Below are 23,580 nucleotides of genomic sequence, written 5' to 3' on the forward strand. Positions count from 1 at the left end.
AACATTACTATTGATGCTGCATATGCAGCATCAATAGTAAAAAAAAGTGAAGGAGTAAACCCGCAGCGGAAACCGCAAGACAAACAGGGATAAATCTGCAGGGATAACCGCAGCGGTTTTGCCCTGCAGATTTATCAAATCCACTGCGGGAGAACCCGCAGAGGACCCTTCCTACGTGTGCAGATAGCCTAACCTCCGCCCCCACCTCCGGTGGTGTTGCAGAGCACACTGATACCATCGCGGTCCTGCAATTGTCACCATCGGGGTAACAAGTCAATTCATGACATTTCTTCTTCCTAAATCTTCCCCCATTAACTGTGAGTGATATTATTGAGAAGTGGAAGGAACCGCAGCAACTCAGCCACAAAGTGAAGACCCTGTAACGTTACAGAGTGGGGGTCCGAGTGCTGAGGAGCAGAGGGCAGAAAAGTCACCAATGCTCTGCTGACCCCATAACTGCAGAGTCCAGACCTCCTCTGGTATTAGCATCAGCACAAACACTGCACCCCGCCGAGAGCTTCATGGCCAAGCAGCTGCATGCAGGCGTACATCACCAAGCACAATGCTGAGCATCGGATGGAGTGGTGTAAAGCTGCCACCACTGGACTCTGGAAGAGATGTGCTCTGTGCAGTGACGGATCACACTTCTCTATCTGCGTCTGATGGAGGAGTCTGGATTTGGTGAATGTCAGGAAAACGTTACCTGCCTGACTGTATTGTGCACGCTATACAGATGGTGGAGGAGGATAATGCTATGGGCTTGTTTTTAGAGTTAAGCTTCGGCCCCCTTAGTTTCAGAGTAGGGAACTGTTAACGCTTTAGCACAAGACATTGTGGATAATTGTAGCTTCCAGTTTCGTGAAACAGTTTAGGGAAGACCCTTTTTTGTTCCCCATGACTGTGCCCAGTGCACAACATCCATAAAGACATGGTTGGGGGAGATTGGTGAAAGAAAATGACCGGCCACGCAGAGTCCCGACCTCAACCTCATTCATCACCTAGACCGGAGATTGTGAGCCCGGCCTCCCCCAATATCAGGGTCTGACCTCACAAATGCTCTTCTGGATGAAGGGGAAAAAAATCCAAAGAAACCTCCAAATTCTTATAGAAGTCCTTCCCAGAAGAGCGGGAGCCGTTTCATCTGCAGAGGGTTCGTCTCCATATTAATGTCTATGGATGTAGAATGGAGGTAATCAAAGCTCCTGTAGGGGGAATGTTTGGATATCCCATTACTTTGTCTATACAGTGTATCTATAAAACAGGAACTACTACAACAAGACCGAGAAGTACGGCGGGATACCAGGACCCAGAGGTTCCTTTTCGTTGCTATAATTGCATCACTGTACAACTTTGGCATTGTGAGGAACAGAAATGTATGCATGAAGCATTTACTACAATCTGGAAGGTATATAACAGTCCAATGGCTATTTCAAGACTATTTCTCATTCAGATCAGCGCATTCATACATCACTAATGCGTTGTCCGAAATCTTGGCCAAAGAAATTGTGAAAGGAGAATGAATATTACACGTCTGAAGAATGTTACTGCCTAATGAAATTAGAAGGCCCATGGAAAAACAAGTCAAATTGAACCCAATCCAGGAAATTGCAGATGTCATATTTCGTGCCATCTGGGAGATGAAGGAATCTTGAGGACAGAGAACATAGTAAGTGAACTCTGGAAGACATCGCTGTGTGCTGGCAACGTGGAAAAACAGCAATCTCCTCCGGTCTTACAGTGAAGCTACTGGAACAAATACGCCGAGTTGTCTTAAACCAATCTCGGCTGCCAGATGTTTGGGACTAAGTCCTAATGTGCAAAATAAAAGAGAAAACAAAATGTGCATCTTTCCGAATAGATCAATCGGCATCCTGTGGGTGACTGTAAGGATAATGCTAATGAGGACTGCGAGTCACCTCACGATGCCATAAGCCTGATGTCTTCCACCCTGGGGCACTTTTACAACTTTTCTCCACTTCTTAGCTTTTCCTCTCCAGCTTGATTGTGCGTTTTTGTTTATGTAGGATTGGACACTATCATTATGTCAGTTTTTTACTACCCAAGACAGAATGGACTATGTAAATTTTCATGCCCTTTTCCCAATCATGCAGTTCCTCAGGGGAGGGGTTGTCCAAAGCAGGGTCTCGCCCCCAAGTAACTAAAGAAATGGGATTAACTGAAGATTATCCTCTGATCAAAGGCAAATCAGGGAAGTTGGATCAAATCTATATAAAATCGCATGAAAAATGTCATCCTCAAGGGCAAGCTCACATCAATTTCCAGCAGTAGGCAGAAGATATAACGCAATACGGGGGAGAAGGTGCACAAAGACAATATAGTAATGAATATCCCCTCACGTGACTTCATTCCCGATAGTAGTGACTACTTAGTATTACATTAGCACATAGACAGGACTACTGTTATATCCTTACTCTATACTAATCGGTCTCCCTCTTACCAAACTGTCCCCTCTCCAATCCATCCTGAATGCAGCAGCCAGGATCATATGCCTTGCCAACCACTACACTGACGAATCTGCCCTGTGCCAGTCGTTGCACTGGTTACCCATCCGATATGGAGTTCAATATACAGTTATTACTCTCACCGACAAAGCGCACCATGGTTCAGCACCACCCTACATCTCTTCCCTAGTCTCAGTCTACCACCCTACCCGTGCCCACCTTTCTGATAATGACGTAAAACAAACTTCCTCAAAAATCCAAACCTCCCACTCCCATCTTCAAGACTTCTCGCGTGGTGCGCCATTTCTTTGGAATGCACTACCCAGGACAATTCAATGACTTCCCAATACCCACAGTTTCAAGCGTGGCCTAAAAACACATTTCTTTAGACTGGTCTATCGCCTCACCTCACTTATCTAACTAGCCCCGTTTCGCCCATTGCTTCAAAATCATGACCCTCGTAGCATCTGTTCACACACCCTACATGCACTTAATAGCCCTCTGTGCCTGCACCATACACATACTGGCTGGTGACCGGTTCATGCAGTTATGTGCAGACCCTAGTTAGTGTATTATGGCTGTATCATATAATATAACCACATTTTATCACCCACCTTTCATGTCATCCCTGTGAGAAGCAGGACCCTCACTCCTCTTGGTATCTGAGTTATGCTTATTCCGTAATGTCTTTATTGTTTGTCAAAGTCCCCTATAACATGTAAAGTGCTGAGGAATATGTTGGCGCCATAAAAATTATTATTATTATTATTACCCGGACTTGCCTTTTGGATGTCTGCCTCTGTCACTAGGCGCTGCCATATTGATTCTTTGGGTGGCGCTCAAGATGGAGAAGGAAGCATTGCCAATATTACTGAGCGGCACCGGCACTGTCCAGCTAGGAACTTGGGTGTGACTTTTATGGTGCCGCTCAGACAAGAAGAATGGGTCTGTGTGCTGTCCAACTGCTCAGAAGGTGTACTAAGTTCTCTGTTGTGGCCTATTGGGTGGTACCACACCATATTTCATCTCCCGGCAGGAGTTGTCTGATCCAGCATGACCTCGACCTTGCCAGTTCTGTAATCTCTCCCGAGTTTGACTTTGGCTTGACTGACTTCACTGTTGAGTGACCTCCTGGTATCGGACCTTGGCTATTCATCTGTTTACGGTTTTGTGTCCTTATTCTGTCCCAAGTTCTGCCCCTCCAGTTACTGATGTGGAGAGTTTTAGGCTCACTCATCCGTCCACCAGCTGATCTGTGGACACAACTAAGGGTCACCTGCTTTAAGTCAGGACCCCTGTATAGGGGTAAAGGTTGACAGCAGCTCTTCCGTTACTGATGCCCACACTATCACAGAAAGCAGAGGATGACTAATCGGAGGTCGCTCCATGGCTGGCTTCTCACTTCCCCAATCTTTTTGATTGACAGGACTCTCCTATGTACACACATAAGGATGGACCTGTCAGTCAACAGCAGCTAGGCGATAAGATGCCCGGTGGCTTTTCAAAATATGGTTATGCTGAAAGGTCAAAGTATTTAATCGTAAAACATACCTGGCTACAATCACGCAGGCGGTATCTGATTCATGCAGCTTGGGGTTTGGGCAGCATGAATTTAATGACAGGGTCTCTTTAATTGCTATTTTGACGAAAATACCCAAACTAGCAACCTGCTTCAAGAAAACTTGATTTCTTGAAAGTCTCTGACACTACAAATGCTGTTTCTCTGAGAACGCAGTCAGACGGCCATATTACTCGTGCGAGGATCATAACGCAATCCTCGGACTGGACATTGGCACTTCTGACCTTAGCGTCACAGCTGTCATACTCAGGTCAGAAGTGCCGATGACCAGTCCTAGGATTGCAATACGGCCGCCTGACTGCGCCCCAAGGGCCACATAGCAGTCTGGGTGCAAAAAGACATTTTCCTATGCTGCTAAGTAAGTAGTGATGAAAACAACACTTTGTGCCGAGCTTTATTAATGCATTTTCTTAAGACCCTCTCCTCTTTCTATTTGCATTGCTCTCAATACCTGAGGTTGGATGACTATAATCCATCCATGCAAACAATGGCACTTCTTACAGCTGTATTTTTTGGCAGAGCGTAAAAGGTTTCAAGCAAAGTAGTCACAATTCATAACATTAACAAATAATTGTCACAGCAATCCCCCATGACTCATGATATTAAAAAGGGTAATAAAAAGTTTAGGAAAAAAAAATATACATATAAAAAATAAATGACAAATAGATATAAGTATATATAATAATTTAGTGTAATAATAAACACATACATGGTAAAACAAAAACAACAAAAAAATGTATACATAGATTTTATGCACAACTCTGTGCCCCTTGTCCTGTTTGTCACAACATACTGGGGTCATTGAATGAAGTGACACAATAGAAGGCTTACTGGGGTATTCTGTTCTTGGTTTTTGCTTTGAAATCTGAGAGCAGCATGAAGTAGGGGCAAATACCCTGATTCCAGCAATGTGTCACTTACTAGGTAGTGTGTTACTGTTTCAATAAAATCAGTGTTTTATCAGGAGGAGATTATCACTACAGGACTAGGTGTCTCGTGTCTCCTAGTCCAACCACACCCCCACCACTGATTACCAGCTTCCTGTTAATATACAATGTATACAGAAAGCAGCCAATCAGTAGTGTGGGCGGGGTTGTACAGGGCTCAGCATTCCGAGCCCTGCTAGATCTGTAGCAGAGAAATGTGTGATACATTGCTGAAATCAGGGTCTCTGTCCCTACATTATGCTGCTGTCAGATTACATAGAAAAAACTGCACACAAATTCCTTTTAAGAACAGCAGTGGCTGCACTACTGATGGTGTGTTTCGGACGCCCACAGTTGTAGCATGTGCAGTTGCAACAGAAAGTCTCGTCTGATAGGAAACAAATCCTTTTAAAATACGCTTGTGAATCTGTCACTAGGTTTTTGCTGCCCCATTTGAGAACAGCATAAAACAAAGGCAGAGACCCTGATTCCAACACTGTGTCACTTATTGGGCTTCTTGCTGTAGTTGTGATAAATCATTGCATTATTTGCTGTGGATCTTCTAGTCCTGCAATGTCTTCCTCGATATTCATGTACTCTGCCTGTCCCCATCCTCTCAACACTGATTGACAGCTTTCTGCCTAAGCACATTAATTAATTAATTGCACATTCAACATACATCAAATTGCAATCTTCGCATTCAGTAATGTTAATAGCCTTTTTAGAATTGCAGGTGATGTATCCAAGTTGATGTTCACACCACTGATTGTAACTGCACATGCCTCGATTAAAGGTGCAGTCCGACAGCCATAAAAGTCGGACCGAGACCGGACTGCAATGCTCAGACCGGCCGCGACTCTGACCCGAGAGTGACAGCTGCATAAAAATATTAAAAATATATGCATGTCACGCTCGGGTCGGGAGAGCCACAGGCCAGTCCGTTCATTGCCGTCCGATCTCGGTCCCATTTATGCATCTTCCTTACTGCGCCCTTAGGCAAGTTTCAGTTGACCATATTTCACCCTCATATACAAACCAAAATGACTACGGGTCTGCGGTTGCCAACTGTCCTGAACTTCGTGGGCAGTCAGAAAAAATAGGGCACTTTTTTCTACTTTTCTTTAAAAAAAAATTGCTGTGAAAGTGATTTTTTTTGTTTAGCTGGAGAAAATCGTACAAATTCTTATGACATTAACATTTTCTAGGTCCCGGTCCATGCAGCTAATGTCCTCACATCAGAATTACGGGCTGTAAACATAAATCACTAAACATCTTACTTATTTGCTATAGTTTTCCAATGTGTCCGTAAAAAATGTTGTCTGTCTGTGATTTTTTAATAAACTGTCCAGAAAAAAGTTAAAAATTAAGTTTGCAACCTTGCATGGGTTTCTTGACTTGATCTAACAGCCTAATATGAGTTTGCAAGAGTCCAGAGTCAGGACATTCACGGTGAGGCTGGGTATTGTGTTGCTCGGACTGGCCCACAGGAGAACAGGTGAATCCTCTGGTAGGCCGCTGTGAAGGAATAACAGCGTTACCAAAATAATGCGATTTTTTTATTTTATTTTAAGAGTTAAATTAATTTAGAAGCTTTTAAATGAATAAAAATTGATTTGTTTTGCCATATTTGAGACCCGTAACTTTTTCAATTTTCCGATTGATGTGCCTTGTGTCGATGGACCTGTTTCACAGCTTCTGTTTTTCTCAATGAGCCAATATTTTTCTTTATGCTATTTTGAGGAACATGTAATGTTTTGATGGCTTTTATTGTATTTTTTTAAAAGAAAGTGCAGTGGCCGAAAAAACAATTTTGATGTTTAGATTTTTTTTTTTTACTTAATTACCCAATGGGATAAACACTTTTAGATTTGGTTAGATTGATATAGGCACCTGAATAATTTCACAAATATATAATTTTTTTAATTATTTTTTACTTTTGCTCTTGCGTTTTCGGAAAAAGAGGGTTGATTTAAACTAAAATATATATAAATATATATATATATATATATATAATTGTCTAAGGGGTACTTCCGTCTTTCTGTCCTCAACTTCTGTAACGGAAATCTCGTGTCGCTGATTGGTCTCGCCAGCTGCCCGTCATGGCTGCCGCGACCAATCAGCGACAGGCACAGTCCGATTAGTCCCTCCCTACTCCCCTGCAGACAGTGCCCGGCGCCCGCATACTCCCCTCCAGTCACGGCTTACACAGGGTTAATGCCAGCGGTAACGGACCGCAGGTAACGCACTCCGTTACCGCTGCTATTAACCCTGTGTGTCCCCAACTTTTTACTATTGATGCTGCCTATGCAGCATCAATAGTAAAAAGATGTAATGTTAAAAATAATAATTAAAAAAAAACCCCTGCTATTCTCACCTTTCGTCAAGGCGCGCGTGGCTGCCGCCATCTTCCGTTTCCCGAAAAGTTGCGAAATTACCCAGAAGACTTAGCGGTCTCGTGAGACCGCTAAGTCATCTGGGTAATTTCACAATGCATCCTGGGAACGGAAGATGGCGGCAGCCGCGCGCGCATCGCCAGAGCTTCGCTGGATCCCTGCGGGTGAGTATATAACTATTTTTTATTTTAATTATTTTTTTTTAACAGGGATATGGTGCCCACACTGCTGTATACTATGTGGGCTGTGTTATATACCGCATGGCTGCTCAATACTACGTGGCCAGTGTTATATACTGCATGGGCTGTGTTTTGTACTGCGTGGGCTGTGCTATATATTACGTGGGCAGTGTTATATACTGCGTGGCTGCTATATACTGCATGGGCAGTGTTATATAGTACGTGGGCTTTATTATATACTGTTTGGGCTGTGTTATGTACTACGTGGCCAGTGTTATATACTGCGTGGCCTGTATTAACGCATCGGCTACTCTACAACATGTATGTATAATACATAATAATACATTATATTAGTCTGCACCTTTATGGATGCCGCCAAATGTTTTTTTATATTGTTTACATTTTGTATGCAATAAGTGGAAAAAGATGCGTGATATTAACTTTTAAGTTTTGTGTTTTCAACTTTTCCTTTAATCTTTTTGTCTCACTAATCGACTCAATTCTGTGATCGCCCGATCAGGGATACGATTCACAGCATTACTTCAGTATTGCAGTGTGTTTTCTGCCAACGTTCTACTATTAATAGTGACACAAAAATTACGGGCTGCCATGACAAAAAACCCGGTGGGCACCCGGTGCTCTCATTGCTGGTAGGGAGTTGGGATTCTGAGGATTCTCCCTGTTTAATTTCCTAGACGTCATTGTATTTAAGATGTTAACTAGCGCTGACCATAGGTTTGAGATTATGAGATACAACAGCCGGCATCCATCAAATATCGAGCTTCTGAGCCTTCTCCACATATCCCTATGCCTATATGATGACCGTGCACTAGGTGGTATGTCATCATGCCGCGCATCCTTGCACTGCATCCTATAGATGGTGCTCATGAAATATTGCTGATTGCCGCTCGATATTTATTTTGAACGACGATCGCTATTTAGACAAGTAAGGCCGACCAGGCATATATATTAAAAAATAATAAGCAAACTTCTTCTGCAATTTTAAAAATGTCAGAAAGGTACAGAAATATGAAGAATAAATATTACTGGATCTCCAGAAGTCTACAGCCTGTGTTATCAGCTGGAGGGCGCCGGAAACTCAGGAGTGGTTTCTGCTATGTAAAGGAGGACACTACTCCTATAAAAGACTGCTGCAAATAATGTAAAAGCAATAAAAAAATATATTATAGATTTATTACATTAATTTGTATTAACAATCATTAACGGGGGGGGAGGTATGACTGCTGCGACTCCCACCTATCCTGCAAATGAAAGGAATGAAGAGATGTATCCCCTTAAGTTTTTCTAGAAAACGGACATTCCTGGCTACAAGGTGGCTCCAATCACGAGCCATTTAAGGACCCCACAATATTACTTCGCCCTTTTTAGTCCCCTACCTAAAATCTTGATAACACATTCCCTGCTGTAGAATATTAAGGTCTAAGGGGCAACGTTTTTCCTTTTGGAGAGTGGCCACTATCGACCCTTTAATGAGCCTAGAAATGTGACTTAGGATAAAAGCCAAATCAGAATCTCAATTTGCAGACACAGTGTTTCGGGCTATTGCCCCTCGTCAGTGCAAAGTATGAGATCTGATTTGGAATATTAAGGAAGCTGTTCGTAATGCTGTAGACCACCAGACATGCAGATATGATCTTCTTCTCTGATCTAGACCACCAGGGATTTTGGCATTGACTACTTTTATGCATAAGACCACAAAGTATGTTAGCATTGACTCTTCAGTGCCAAGACTGACAGCGATGCTAAATTTAAACTCTTACCGCCCTAGAACTCAACTCCAGGGATGCTGACATTAAAGCCTTGACCTAATTAGAAGATGCCTAGTTACATAATTGAGAAATACACCACATGTCCATCAATTCAACCAAGGGATGGGACAGAATTAAGGGAACGGGGCATAATTGCTACCATAATGCATGATCCAGTCTGCACTAAGAAAACAGGTATTTTTACTCTGATCCCGACTGTCGATCAACTGGATCAATATTCAGAACAAGAACGTCACACGTGTACATAAGTGTTTAAATTCTTACCTTCTAATTAAGCATTTAAGCCTTTACTTGTAAACCATCGACCTTTCCTACTGTGACCAGTTCCTGAGGTCGGAGGCTACACAGGTTTAACAGTTAAAACACTGTATATGTCCACAGAAAATCAGGGATAACTCGAGCAGCTCCAAATCCAAATAGAGACACAGACGATAGCTCCACAAAACAAAAGCTTCTTTACTTAAGTGATAAGAATACAACACATTTCGGACACAGACTGCCCCTTTCGACGGGTATAGACACCAATGATTAATAGTTCTCATGGTAAAGAAAAGTAACAAGTTGTCTCCTCTGTAGATTGAGTCTTTTTTCTCCAGGTGGTGAGTGCCCCCTTGTCTTCTCAGGGGGTTTTACATGATAAAGCCTTTCATCATACATCATTGTAAAGTGGCGATCCTGCGAGTCCATGCTTCTATTAATACACAATTTCCTACTGGCTTTTGAAGCTGCTGATTGACTGTTGTTGTTTAACCTGTGATCTTCATGTACATCCAGATCCTTCTCTATAAGTGACTTTCCTAGTTTTACTCCCCCTAGACCATATGATGCCCTCACATTATCACACCCAGATCCTTCTCTACAAGTGATTCTCCTAGTTGTGCTCCCCCTAGACCATATGATGCCCTCACATTATCACATCCAGATCCTTCTCTATAAGTGGCTCTCCTAGTTGTACTCCCCCTAGAACATATGGTGCTCTCAGTTTATTACATCCACATCCTTCTCTATAAGTGGCTCTCCTAGTTGTACTCCCCCTAGAACATATGGTGCTCTCAGTTTATTACATCCACATCCTTCTCTATAAGTGACTCTCCTAGTTGTACTCCCCTTAGAACATATGGTGCTCTCAGTTTATTACATCCACATCCTTCTCTATAAGTGGCTCTCCTAGTTGTACTCCCCCTAGAACATATGGTGCTCTCAGTTTATTACATCCACATCCTTCTCTATAAGTGACTCTCCTAGTTGTACTCCCCTTAGAACATATGGTGCTCTCAGTTTATTACATCTAGATCCTTCTCTATAAGTGACTCTCCTAGTTGTACTCCCCTTAGAACATATGGTGCTCTCAGTTTATTACATCCAGATCCTTCTCTATAAGTGACTCTCCTAGTTGTACTCCCCTTAGAACATATGGTGCTCTCAGTTTATTACATCCAGATCCTTCTCTATAAGTGGCTCTCCTAGTTGTACTCCCCCCTAGACCATATGATGCCTTCACATTATCACATCCAGATCCTTCTCTACAAGTGACTCTCCTAGTTGTACTCCCCCTAGAACATATGGTGCTCTCAGTTTATTATATCCAGATCCTTCTCTACAAGTGGATCTCCTAGTTGTACTTCCCATTGAACATATGATGCCCTCAGGTTATTACCCCCAGATCCTTCTCTACAAGTGACTCTCCTAATTGTACTTCCCCTTGAACATATGATGCCCTCAGGTTATTACACCCGGATCTTTCTCTACAAGTGACTCTCCTAGTTGTTTGTCCCCTTGAACAACTGATGCCCTCAGGTTATTACATCCAGATCCTTGTCTACAAGTGACTCTCCTAGATGTACTTCCCCTTGAACATATGATGCCCTCAGGTTATTACACCCGGATCCTTCTCTACAAGTGACTCTCCTAGTTGTACTTCCCATTGAACATATAATGCCCTCAGGTTATCACACCCAAAATCCTTCTCTACAAGTGACTCTCCTAGTTGTACTCCCCCTTGAACAACTGATGCCCTCAGGTTATTACATCCAGATCCTTCCCTACAAGTGACTCTCCTAGTTGTACTCCCCTTAGAACACATGATGCTCGTGTTTTATTAGTGCCCATGTGCATAACTTAACATCTCTCCCCATTAAACCTCATCTGTTGAGTGGATGCTCAAACACTATTTGTCCAAGTCAGCCTGTACCTTATGAACATCCTCCATAGATATATACCATGTAGTTTGGCTTCATCTGCAGAGTAGAAACAACACTATTAATCCTGTATTCTATATAATTAATAAATAAGCTGAATAGTAGAGGAACCAACACTGAACCTTGGGGATCACCACTTATAAGTTATAACTGGAGACCATTCAGAGAAGTCATTCACCACAACTCTCTGGGAAGTTGAGCCAGTTTTTGATCCAATTACAAACCTTATTTCTATTCCTATAGACTTTAACTTACCCATTAGGCATTTATGTGGGATGGTGCTGGCAAGCATAAACCTTTTTCTCACTCTAGATCACCAAGGATTTTTACACTGTCCTCTTCAACATACAAAAACTAGCATTGACCTTTCCAGCATTTAGACCATCAAGGATGCTAATATTATCTCCTTACTGTCATAGACTATCAGGAAATTCTGACATTAAGCCAATGATCAAAGTAGTCCATATGGCCAACTAGACCTTATTTTTGCTCTAGACCACCAAGGATTTTGACACTGTCCTCGTCAACACAGTCAATAACTCAAACTAGATTGCCCGTGCCTTTTTGGCACTTAGACCTTCAGGAATGCTAACATTAACTCCTTACCGCCGAAGACCACCAGGAATTTCGGCAATATCGCATTGATCAAAGTAGACCATGTGGACAACTAGACTTTATTCTTACTCTAGATCACAAGGGATTTTGGCATTGTCCACATTAATACAAAACATCATAAATAATATTAGCATTGACCCTTTTAGGATCTAGAAAGTGTTACTGAAAGGGTATTCTGGTTGGAAGAAATTGTCATTTATCCCGATGACAGGTGATAACTTCCAGATCGGTGAGGAACTGACAGCTTGAACCCGAACAGTCGCAAAAACAGGGCACCCTGTTAGAATGGTGCTCTCAATGGGATTGCCGGAGAAAGCCTAGTACAGCTCGGAGGTTGAGCATGCTCACCACCGCTCCATTTTTACAAGTATAAAGGTTCCCTATACTGGCAATCGGTAGGCGTCCCACTGATCTAGAATTTCTCACCTACCCAGTAGATAGGAGATAGCGTCTTCCAACCAGAATTCCTCTTTAATCCATTAACTACCTAAGACAAATAGTGACTCTGGTATTAATCGCTTCACCACCCTGGACCCCATTAATATTAGATAATAAAGGGTCTTCTTCAGAAGCCGTCCACCCCCAAATCACAGCCAGTTTTTCGGGTGAACAACTCCTTTTCTCCACAGATGTAGAGAAAACAGATACATATTTAATAAAAACGCATAAATATGAAGAACTGAACCGATGACGACGGTGAGATTCGGCGCCGGCTCTTGATTACTTAAAATGCAGATTCTGTACTTATTTCATACAGATATATGCACAATTAGCACAGATGAATGCATATTAATCAAGCCACGTCTACCATGTAGAATTTGGATTTATTTTTTTTTCCCCAGGAATTGTAAATAGTAAAAAAAGTTTATAAAAAGAAAAGATATTGGAGAGAATGTCATCAGTCGAAAAATCCAGGATGGGGAGGGGGTGAAGTGAGATACTTTAGGGACACAAAATTGAAAAGTGAATTGGAAGAGAAGGAGAAGGGACGCCGAAAATGAGAGTATATTACAAATAAATCAATTTCTTATTAAGTGAAAGCAAAGCAGCATGTGGTAATGTAGAGCGTGGCATGCAGACAATTACGCCAAAAAGCCGCTTTTCGTACATCCTCGGCCTCCCATTGCCCAAGGTCATAAAACACATCCCCGATCTAACATTGTTATCCCAAGTCCTCCATAAGTCAGTGTGATCGAGGCTCTGATGAAGGAAGGCAGATTTTAGACTTTAATGAAAATAGATCTCCTACTGCGACATTTCTGACTCAACCGTTCACATAGTGATAAACCAATAGAGCTTCTAATGTAGCCCGAAACGCGCTGGAGGTACGATGAACGCTTATTTATTCTGATATTAACCCATGAAGTAGAGCCGGAAAGGGCTAAGTTTATAAATTTAGCTGGTCTACCTGCAGTCCCATGTAAAAACTGGCATTCCAGCTAATTCAGTTCTGACAACCATCCGCTCTGATACATTAGTTTTGGATCACTTAGGATTATTTTCTGTCCATTCTCATATGTACTCCTAAATGATAGATAATACACTTGGTAACTTATGCGTCACGCATTTCTATGTCAAACAGCATTATGGAAATCCAAGAAATGTCAAAAGACTAACACAGCTCTGCTACATTAGAATTGGGTTTTTAGATTTGCTTTTCCCCAAACCACATGTGTGACATACAAATGGTGGAACAACTTGCGATAAATGACAAACTCTCCTCTGCTTCCAGAACTGAATTTGCCATTGTAAAAGTTTTGCCAAGCCCAACGCAGTTCAGCTGCGTCCATCAAAATCAGCTCTGCTGTACCAGCATTGATCTTTCCGCATCCATATTTTGCATGCAAGGTGTACTGTACGATCCTTTTCAGATGTAGTGGAATTATTTTCATATCTACATAAAACTTAAGAATTCATTCAGAAACTAAAGTTGTGCTAAATGACAAAATAAACTCTGTGTCAAACAAAGCAGTGCTGTATTTGGCAATTGCACATTTCCTCCCGGTAGTGCTCTATAGAACCACAAACATAACACCGAGTGACAATATGCAACTTATGCAGCAAAGCTGGACTTAACATCTGTTTATTGCTATGGAGTTTGTTTACCTGCAGTCCTATGTAAATCAATATATAATGCCAAGTTACTGATGTACGGTGTACTACATCTTTTGACTTAATCTTGGTTTGGCGCTGTACATTATCTCTGTAGTGCATGTTATACCATGGAGGGCGCTCTATGCAAATAATATATGAGCTGTACGTTATCGCCATATCACGTTGGCACCTAATGTATCGGTATATGCACAAAATAGGCAGCTCTGCTACATCTGACAACCTTATATCCCAATGTATTATTGCACGTCAGATACGTTGCTTTATTGGCCCTGCCATATCGGCACATGATGTTGGATGAGAGCTATTGCTCCTGACGCCACCCGAAACATGCATGCTTGGCTCAGTTGAGTGTGCATGATTGTTTTGACCGGTATAGTGGAATAAGCCCAAGTCAGACCAGATCTGGAGGTAGTTTATCTACTATCGTCAGATCTGCAAAGTTGTGGGTTTGGATCACTTTTATTCCTTGTGTTTGGCCAGGAAAGCAAAATGCCCTTCAGAACCGAGAACAGCATAGGGTCATACAATACCGTGGGACATGGGTTCAACCCCACCGCAGGGAACGCCAAGAAGGGAGCCAGGAGGGAAATTTCAGATGACAGATATCTCCTAGCTCCAACAAGTTCATAAAGAGACCAACCTGGATGAATAAAAACGGAGATAAGAAGTGGCCAGATTCAACCGGCAACGCTCATCCACTGGGAAATATAGGGTTGGGGATGTTGGACTTTAGAAGACTTCCGACCCCAAGAGGAGACTTCAGGATTGTTAGGGGCCCAATTAACTGGAAGTTTTTAACTTTTACATTTTCTAAATCCTCGATGGCTAGTGTTGAGTTACCTGTGCGCATTTCTATTAGGCAGCAGTGTTTGCCATCGATAAGACAATGGCGGCAGAAGTATGGATCCACTAGTAAGAACTACCGCACATGTGGCAACTATAGGTCAGATATTGGGAACCTTCCCTAAGTGAAACCCAACCAAGAGGAAACGCCTACGATTCATTCATTTCTAATAATGGAGGTCACGACGTTAAATAACCACCATGGAGCTACAGAAAGATTTCCAAGTAAGAAGACATTTCTGCCCAAGTCCCAAGTCCACGTGAGGAAATAACAGAAGATGCATTGTAGCACGGGCCGAGGCTTATTCTCAAGTATCGGATGTGCCGTGTGAACTGTTTCTTTTAAGACAAAATACAATGTTTTAAAATGGCTTCTGTCGCACCACAACTGTTGTGTTTGTGTATTTATCCTCGATTTACACTTGCGTCTCTTTGTAACCCAGTTTGCAGCTATGACTTTGTCTGCGCCACAATGTTTTCATCAGTACAACAAAGTGATAGGATTGACGTAAGATAAAACTAGGTATCGCCGCTTCAAAAGGTTACGCTCTTTATAAAAAGCCGCTTATGTGAGTTAGGTAAGATAGAGAGACTGTAATATAGATAGAATACACTGTTATAAGATTCACAATCTGATCCTTTACTTCCTCTGTTTTCTATTGTCAACTACTGTATATGTTTAACCACATTTTAAGATTTACATTTACAAAAACTTCTACTTTTTTTGCTAGTTCTACAGTATATAGATAGATAGATAGATAATAGATATATATCAAGCCTTGAAAAAGGCTCACACATAGAGCCGAAACGTCGTGCACAAATGGACTATTAAAATAGCTTTTTTGCACTAAAATGATTTTGTGCTGCTTCTTAGATAAATAATAGATAGAATATAGATAGATACATAGATAGATAGATAATAGATAGATAGATAGATAGATAGATAATAGAAAGACAGATGTTACGATAATACATAGATAGATAATAGATAGATGATAGATAGATATATAATAGATAAATGGATAGATGATTGATAGATAGATAGATAGATAATAGATAGATAGATAGATAGATAGATAGATAGATAGATAGATAGATAATAGATAGATAGATAGATAGATAGATAGATAGATAGATAGATAGATAGATAGATAATAGAAAGACAGATGTTACGATAATACATAGATAGATAATAGATAGATGATAGATAGATATATAATAGATAAATGGATAGATGATAGATAGATAGATAGATAGATAGATATAGATAGATAGATAGATACTAAAGAAATTGAAGGCAGCACTCCAGGTTTTAGCAAAAATATAAGTGGACTTTATTGGGCCCACATGGCATAGTGCAATGACGAATGGTGGTGCATGGCGTGGGCTCAATAAAGTCCACTTATATTTTTGCTATAACCTGGAGTGCTGCCTTCCATTTTTTTGGTCCCTGTAAATTTGGCAAGTATATGGATAAGTTGCTTGGAGGCCTGTGCACCCCTTTAATTGTATGTGCTGTTCCATTTTTTCTATCCATTTAGATAGATAGATAGATGATAGATAGATAATAGATAGATAGATAGATAGATAATAGATAGATATAGATAAATAGATAATAGATAGATAGATAATAATAGATAGAGAATAGATCTATAGATAGATAGATAGATAGATTGATAATAGACAGATACATAGATAGATGATAGATAGATAGATAGATAGATAATAGATAGATAGATAGATAGATAGATAGATAGATAGATAGATAGATAGATAGATAGATAGATAATAGATGTCACTGTTGATTTTTTCTGCAAAGTTGCTTAGTCATAATATCTGTGACCGGTTACACATCAGATAGTCGCCATTTCACTTGTCGCACTGATTATTTATTATCTTTTTCTTTCCCAATCTCATTAACAAACCTTACCAATTGACAAGGCTATTCACCATTCAGGATTCAGGGAAAGCTGTGTGACTCCTATTACTAGGTCCATAGTGGTTGTCACCCAGCTTTCCCAGTAGCTGATACACATGACATATGACTGAAGAGGACGTCTCAAGGACTGGAGATTCCTCTACCACAAGGCAGATTCACAGACATCAATGACATTTCCTTTCCATACTGAGACTCCCCCACTGTTACTTACAATGCACCGTGCACCGCCCTATACCCTCATTACACCATTATTTGTATACATACATTAAACCTCCGCGTTCTCAATGCCCAGCGCAGCCTCGCTATTGACAACACGAAATATCCATTTAATTACAAAACTGCTTAATGAGTTGCAGTGATTTTAAAAACGTGCTGGAGCGTAACACTTTCCCCAAGTCACTGGAGACGTGCTGCTGACATATTAGGCCCCTTTTTTACAAGCCAAACACTTCAAATATTTACTTTATGGAAAGCATAACCAAAAAAGCAGAATTCATGTGTATGTGAAGACTGAAGCAATATCTGGAAGGTTCCCGCCAGTGAAGGATTACTGCTGCAGCGCAATATAATGCGTCACCTCAATGCCAGACTAGCAGCCTAAAGCTGTAAAATTATGTTATTACCTGGTCCTTCAAACTTTTAATTTCTTATTTTGGCTGCTATGCACCATGCACCATCCCTGCTGACACTGCAATACCACAATACAGAGAGCTGTGACCATGTTTTACTACAGCAGAATATCAAACCCAGATTCAACCTTCATAAAGTCAGGAGTCCCAATTCTCCTTTTCTTCGGAGGCATTGTAATACAGCACCATAGGTGCTGAACCAGTTGTGGGCTCCACCAACAAGGCCTTGACAATCTTGGCTCAACTTGTCATTGGCACCACCTAGCAGCCAAAATCTGCATTTTTCATATCAAGGTTCCCAGGAAAAAAAATCTTCTCGTTCACCAACATTATCCATTATAGTAAAGGGTTAATGGGTCAGAAACAATCCAGGCAATATGTGCCTTTGATATAATGGCAAATAATTAATTTATAAACAATACACAATAGCTGTAGGGAAAGACAGGAAAAATATGTAAATGTGCAAAATACAGAAAAATAATAAACAAAAAAAAAATCCAACATTTGTATCACTCAGATTATAGCTATTCATTATTATATTTGCTGGATTATGCCAAGACCTGATCTGAAAAAAGAAAAGAAAAAAAAACAGAATAAAGATATCTAGGTGCTAAAAAAAATCCAAAAAAAAATCAAGTGCCTTGAGAAGTTTTAATAGACATGACAAGTCAAGAGGGTAATTAACTGCAATGAATTTACCTGTAATTAGCTGAATCCCTGTACTGTTCTCTGTAACAATGCCAGCGCTGGCAATTATGGCACTATTAAATATTAAATGTGTTCACGGGAGGGGGGTATCGAGATGACAAATCTCCCCTACAAATAGTCTCAGCTCAGATCTAAACTGCATTAACCCTGCGCTGGAGTCTAGACACCCAGAGAGGCGCACACTTACTTACCCATACCAATACCAAGCAGAAAATCAGATTGCATTGGTCAGGGGGAAGATGTGGGGAGTTCTAGATACCCAGTAATAATAGGTTCAGCCTCATGTGTATCACACAAGGCTACATTGTTACTAGTTCCATACAGAGCTACAGTATATCTGTGCTCGCTCATGCCTGCCAATAGCAAACCATACAGTAATTAGCATTTCATCTGTGCATCACTTCAGCCGTCAATCAAGCCATCAAATGCAGTAACTCATTGCAGTCTTCGCATTGATAACACAGGGTTGCTACGCTGGACCTATGACAATACCACCTCCCCTTCCTAAATTCTATAGGACCATAGGCAGCCTATAGGACCCGGGTCGTCTTTCATCCTTGCAAACTATTGTTACTATGTTATATTGAAGCCAAGATCATTGCTACAATTGTTGCAAACAAGATCATTGCTAGAACTGTTGCAAACCAACAACATTGCTATAATTGTTGTAAACCAACAACATTTCTATAATTGTTGCAAACCACATCATTGCTAGAATTGATGTAAATCAAGAACATTGCAAAAATTGTTGCAAACCAAGATCATTGCTAGAATTGTTGCAAAATCATTGACAGAATTGTTGCAAACCAAGAACATTGCTACAATTGTTGCAATCAAGATCGTTGCTAGAATTGATGTAAACCAAGAACATTGCTATAATTGTTGCAAACCAACAACATTGCTAGAATTGTTGCAAAATCATTGCTAGAATGTTTTGCAAGCATGCATTAACCCCTTCACTTCAAGGGTTGATCTAAACCTGTAACCCCCCTATTTTTTAGATGGAGGGATGTCTGTACTTACTGTTGTGAAGAGCTGTGCCTGCAGCATCCTCCTATACATTGGATTTGCAAGAGTTCACAAGTTTCCTATGTGCTTTGGCCACCTTATACCTCTCTTGTGCTTTACACAACTCAAGGAGAGCAGCCAAGCTTATGTAAAGTCTTGTATAACCATCTGACCAATCAGGGAGGCCATATACAAATGAGAGGAAATGGGCAACCAATGAGAAGGCAGGAAGGAGTGACCCCCCCCCAATCCCTGTGCTGTGATTTACAACTGGAAATTGCAGTGGATTCTCAGGCAGCAGCAGATCAATGAAAAGCAACAAATAAATAAATATTGGAGCCTTTATATTCCTTAAATCTTTTATTGCACATCCAGGGATTGTCATAACCTTCAAGGGGCTCGGGCGACCTCTTCTTGGAAGGAAGGATGCAGCAGCAGGGAAGGAGTCTGCACTTTTACTGGGAGGGAGGTGGAAGGGGAGGGATTGGAGCTTTGGGAAGACATTAGGTAGGAGGAGGGATGAGAGCAAAAAAAAGAGAAAAAGAAGAGGATTTTATGAATGTTTTCTCATCATTGGGGTGCAGTCATGTGTGACTCCCTCCTTGGTGTTTTGCAGGGAGATAACATCAGCTGCTCACAGGTTGGACAGTGCTGCTCCTTCTGTCCATGAAGGATTTTGGCTTTTTTCCCCTCTTATTTCTGCATTGTATATTTGCTTTTGTTACACCTGACATCCGAAGGTCCAAATCTTCCTTCCCTGGATATCTCTCCACCCTACAATAACCACATTATCTCCATGTTAGCAATGCATGCCTGTAATGCTGCATGACTTTAACCCTTACTTGCCTGTTAGGTCTTAATAATAGTAAACTATCTGCTACCTGTCCACAGTTTCTGGCTTTTAATCTGTAGGATTACAACATGCCCTGCTGGGACTTGTAGTTTTACAACAGCTTGAGTGCCAAAGTTTACTGATCCCTAGGAAATGTTTCCAATTGTCAAAGTACCTCCCTACTGTATCTACGTTATCTCCCATATGTATCATTCATATTATAGAAATATTTAGATTTATGATTTTCATAGAATATTGTTAAAGCTATGATAGTATTCTGTTTCTTTACGACCTCCATGATGGACTGTACCTCCTACCAGGCATAAAAGTACAGTTTCTTGCAGGGGGGTAGGTAGAGGAGTACAACCAGACAAGTTTGCTGAGTGCTATTGCCATAAGTCCCTAATGTGCAACCTGCAAGACCATACACAGCTATTTATATATTATGCATTACTTATATAGCGCCATCATAGTCCGCAGCGCTTTACAGACATTGTCATCGCTGTCCCCATTGGGGCTCACAATCTACATTCCCTATCAGTAGGGCTATGGAGGGTGGGAGCAAACCGGAGTACACAGCTGCAGGTTTGGTAGGCCAGAAAGTCTAAACTAGAAAGTACACTAATAATGCCAGCACTGACTTATTGCATTTTCCAAGGTTTGAAGGGTATAAGGACCTCTGGTTACATAATGAACAAAGGTCCTTAACCCTGGGGTGATCTGGAGGAACAGAAGAGGAGGAGACAGACTGGTGAGTTTGCTATATTTTCACAGTGTACGGTATATAGTTTAGACTATATGTGTATATATATATGTATATAGTATAGATTGTGTGCCTATAATATAGACTGTATGTATATACTATAGATTTTGTGTATATACTGTATAATAGACATGTGTGTATATAGTATAGTCGATTGTGTGTATGCAGTATAATAGACTGTGTGTATATACTATAAATTGTGCGTATATAGTATAGATGGTGTGCATATACAGTATTATAGACTGTGTATATACTGTAGATTGTGTGTATGTATTATACATTGTGTAAATATAGTATAGATTGTGATTATAGAGCATAGATTATGTGTATCGTAATTATTATATTCTATGTATATATATATTATGGACTGTGTATATGGTATAGAACATGTATATTATATAGATTGTGTCTGCATATAGCATAAACTGTGTATAATCCATAGATTGTGTGCATATATTATAGACTGTGTATGTACTATAGGTTGTGTGTATTTATCATAGACTATGTGGATATAGCATATATTGTGAGTATACAGTGTAGTTTATCTGTGTATATATTATAAACCTTACATATATATAGGCTGCGTGTGTATACAATAAACTGTGTATATGGACCATGTGTACAGTTTAGACTGTATATAGTAGTCTGTGTGCATATATTATAGACTGTGTGTACGCGCTATAGGTTGTGTGTATATATTATAAACTGTGGGAATATAGCATATATTGTGATTATATAGTATACATTATATGGGTATTAAACTTGTATATGTAGACTGTGTGTATATATGATAGACTGTGTGTATGTAGATCAGACTGTGTGTATATAGTATAGATTGAGTGTGTATACAGCATAGACTGAGCATAGCGCATAGATATACATGTACATATATTGCAGACTGTGTACAGTATTATAGACTGTATATAATATAGATTGTATATGCAATCTATATGAGAAAAACGCTTCTTTATCGAACGACTAGATCATTTTACCAGCATAAAAGTCATCATTCTCGGCAACGCATAGCCCGGTGTACGCAGGGGATATGCTAATAACAACATTACTCTATGGGGACAGAATGATCGCATTAGCCCTCGTTCTGTCTACATCACTGTCCACATCATTATTCGTTAGCCTATGTGAACAGTCCAGTAAACCAGCGACTATACGGTTGTAGATAATTGATCGGCGCACAATTAACGGCCTGAAATTGTTGTAAGTTCACCTTGTTTCTTTGTGATGGCGATATTAGCATTTGAGGACTCATTTTGTCTTGGCCAGAATATTTTGGAAACAGGGTTAACCTCTTGAAATTCACTTGGGACAGACTCACTCGATCTGTCCGGTAAGTCCGATTCGACCCAAATAAAATTGATCCAAATAAAAAGTTCCCCGATTGTGTAAAAATATTACCCGACCAGACCGGCCCTTCTGGCAATTGCCAACAATTGTCAAATGGCCAGTCCGGCCCTGTGCATTGAGTATCGTGGGTGCTCGAGTGACATATTCGAGTCCTCGCGGCCGCTGTTGTTGGACAGCCACAAAACATACGGGGACTACCCGTGTTTGTCTGGCAATCCCCATATGTTTTGTGGCTGTCTAACAGCTACAGCCGCCACAACATGTCACTCAAGCACCCGCAATACTCGGTGCATACCTGAGAACCCTAGGCAAACCCAAAAATTTGGAAGGAAATTCACAACTAATTCAATTTCCTATGGAACAATTTGCTCATCTCTACTCTTAACATATACGGCTAATGTATCCATAGGACTTCATCTTTTTTTCTTAAAGCTATTCTATGGTTATTCTATGCTTTTGGGATTTATTTATTTTTTTAACATGAGCACCCAGGGGGACTAGTACTCTATGCTACTGTGGGTGAGATTTGTGCAAACAGTCTAATAGTGAAACTGCTTGTATTGCCCATAGCAACCAATCGCAGCGCAGCTTTTATTTTTCAAGAGCAGTTTTAGAAATGAAAGCTGAGCTCTGATTGGTTGCTATGGGCAGCCATGACAGTTTTTTTTCATGAAATGAGGCCTAGTATGTCTGTACAGTGTTATATAAATTTGGAAGTTCTCCAAATGTATACCCTCGAAGGACGGCTCAAACGTGATGTGAACGCAGCCTTATCTGTCTTGGGTACAGATATCTGCGACCAAGAGTAATGTGGGAAGACTTTTTTAATTAAATCTTGACAAAGTACCGTCACTGTGACTGAGCGCCCATTAATGTCTTGAAGACTGTGTGATGTATGACAATTTCTGCTGAAAATTGAAATAAAATACAAATCTAGAATTTTTTAGGCAGAGAACACATGTGGAGAATATTCAGCGAGAGCTCAATGGCAGTCTGTTTTTTATTCCCCAGCTGAATAAAGACAGAATGATGAATTTATATGTTTGTGCCAATTTTTTTTTTTTTTTAATGTTTCATTACCCATGGACCAAAATGATAGAGAAAAAAAATAAAAAATGGATCCGTTATCCTACAGCAAAACTAAGGCTGATGGAGTTGCTTATGTCGTGAACTTATTTCTTGGTTCAAAAATAGGCTGCAGAAGGAAATAAACCCCGTTCATGCATCAGACACTTTCCT

General features: G+C 40.6%; 1 protein-coding gene across 5 annotated transcripts in view; it reads right to left on the reverse strand.

Moving 5' to 3' along the window:
* The window catches only part of CRTAC1 (cartilage acidic protein 1), a 526,287-nt gene extending 506,768 nt beyond the window's left edge, over window positions 1-19,519 (reverse strand). For 3 of the 5 annotated variants that reach the window (XM_077258322.1, XM_077258318.1, XM_077258323.1), the window contains exon 1: window positions 19,400-19,519. In XM_077258322.1, the coding sequence (XP_077114437.1) occupies window positions 19,400-19,438 (39 nt within the window). In that variant the 5' untranslated portion in view covers window positions 19,439-19,519. Of the gene's footprint in view, window positions 1-18,367; window positions 18,473-19,399 lie in introns of those variants that run through there. The other 2 variants (XM_077258320.1, XM_077258324.1) reach the window with 2 other exon arrangements.
* Between the last annotated feature and the right edge of the window lie 4,061 nt (window positions 19,520-23,580).

Source organism: Ranitomeya variabilis, chromosome 4, assembly GCF_051348905.1.
Source record: "Ranitomeya variabilis isolate aRanVar5 chromosome 4, aRanVar5.hap1, whole genome shotgun sequence".
NCBI lineage: Eukaryota > Metazoa > Chordata > Amphibia > Anura > Dendrobatidae > Ranitomeya > Ranitomeya variabilis.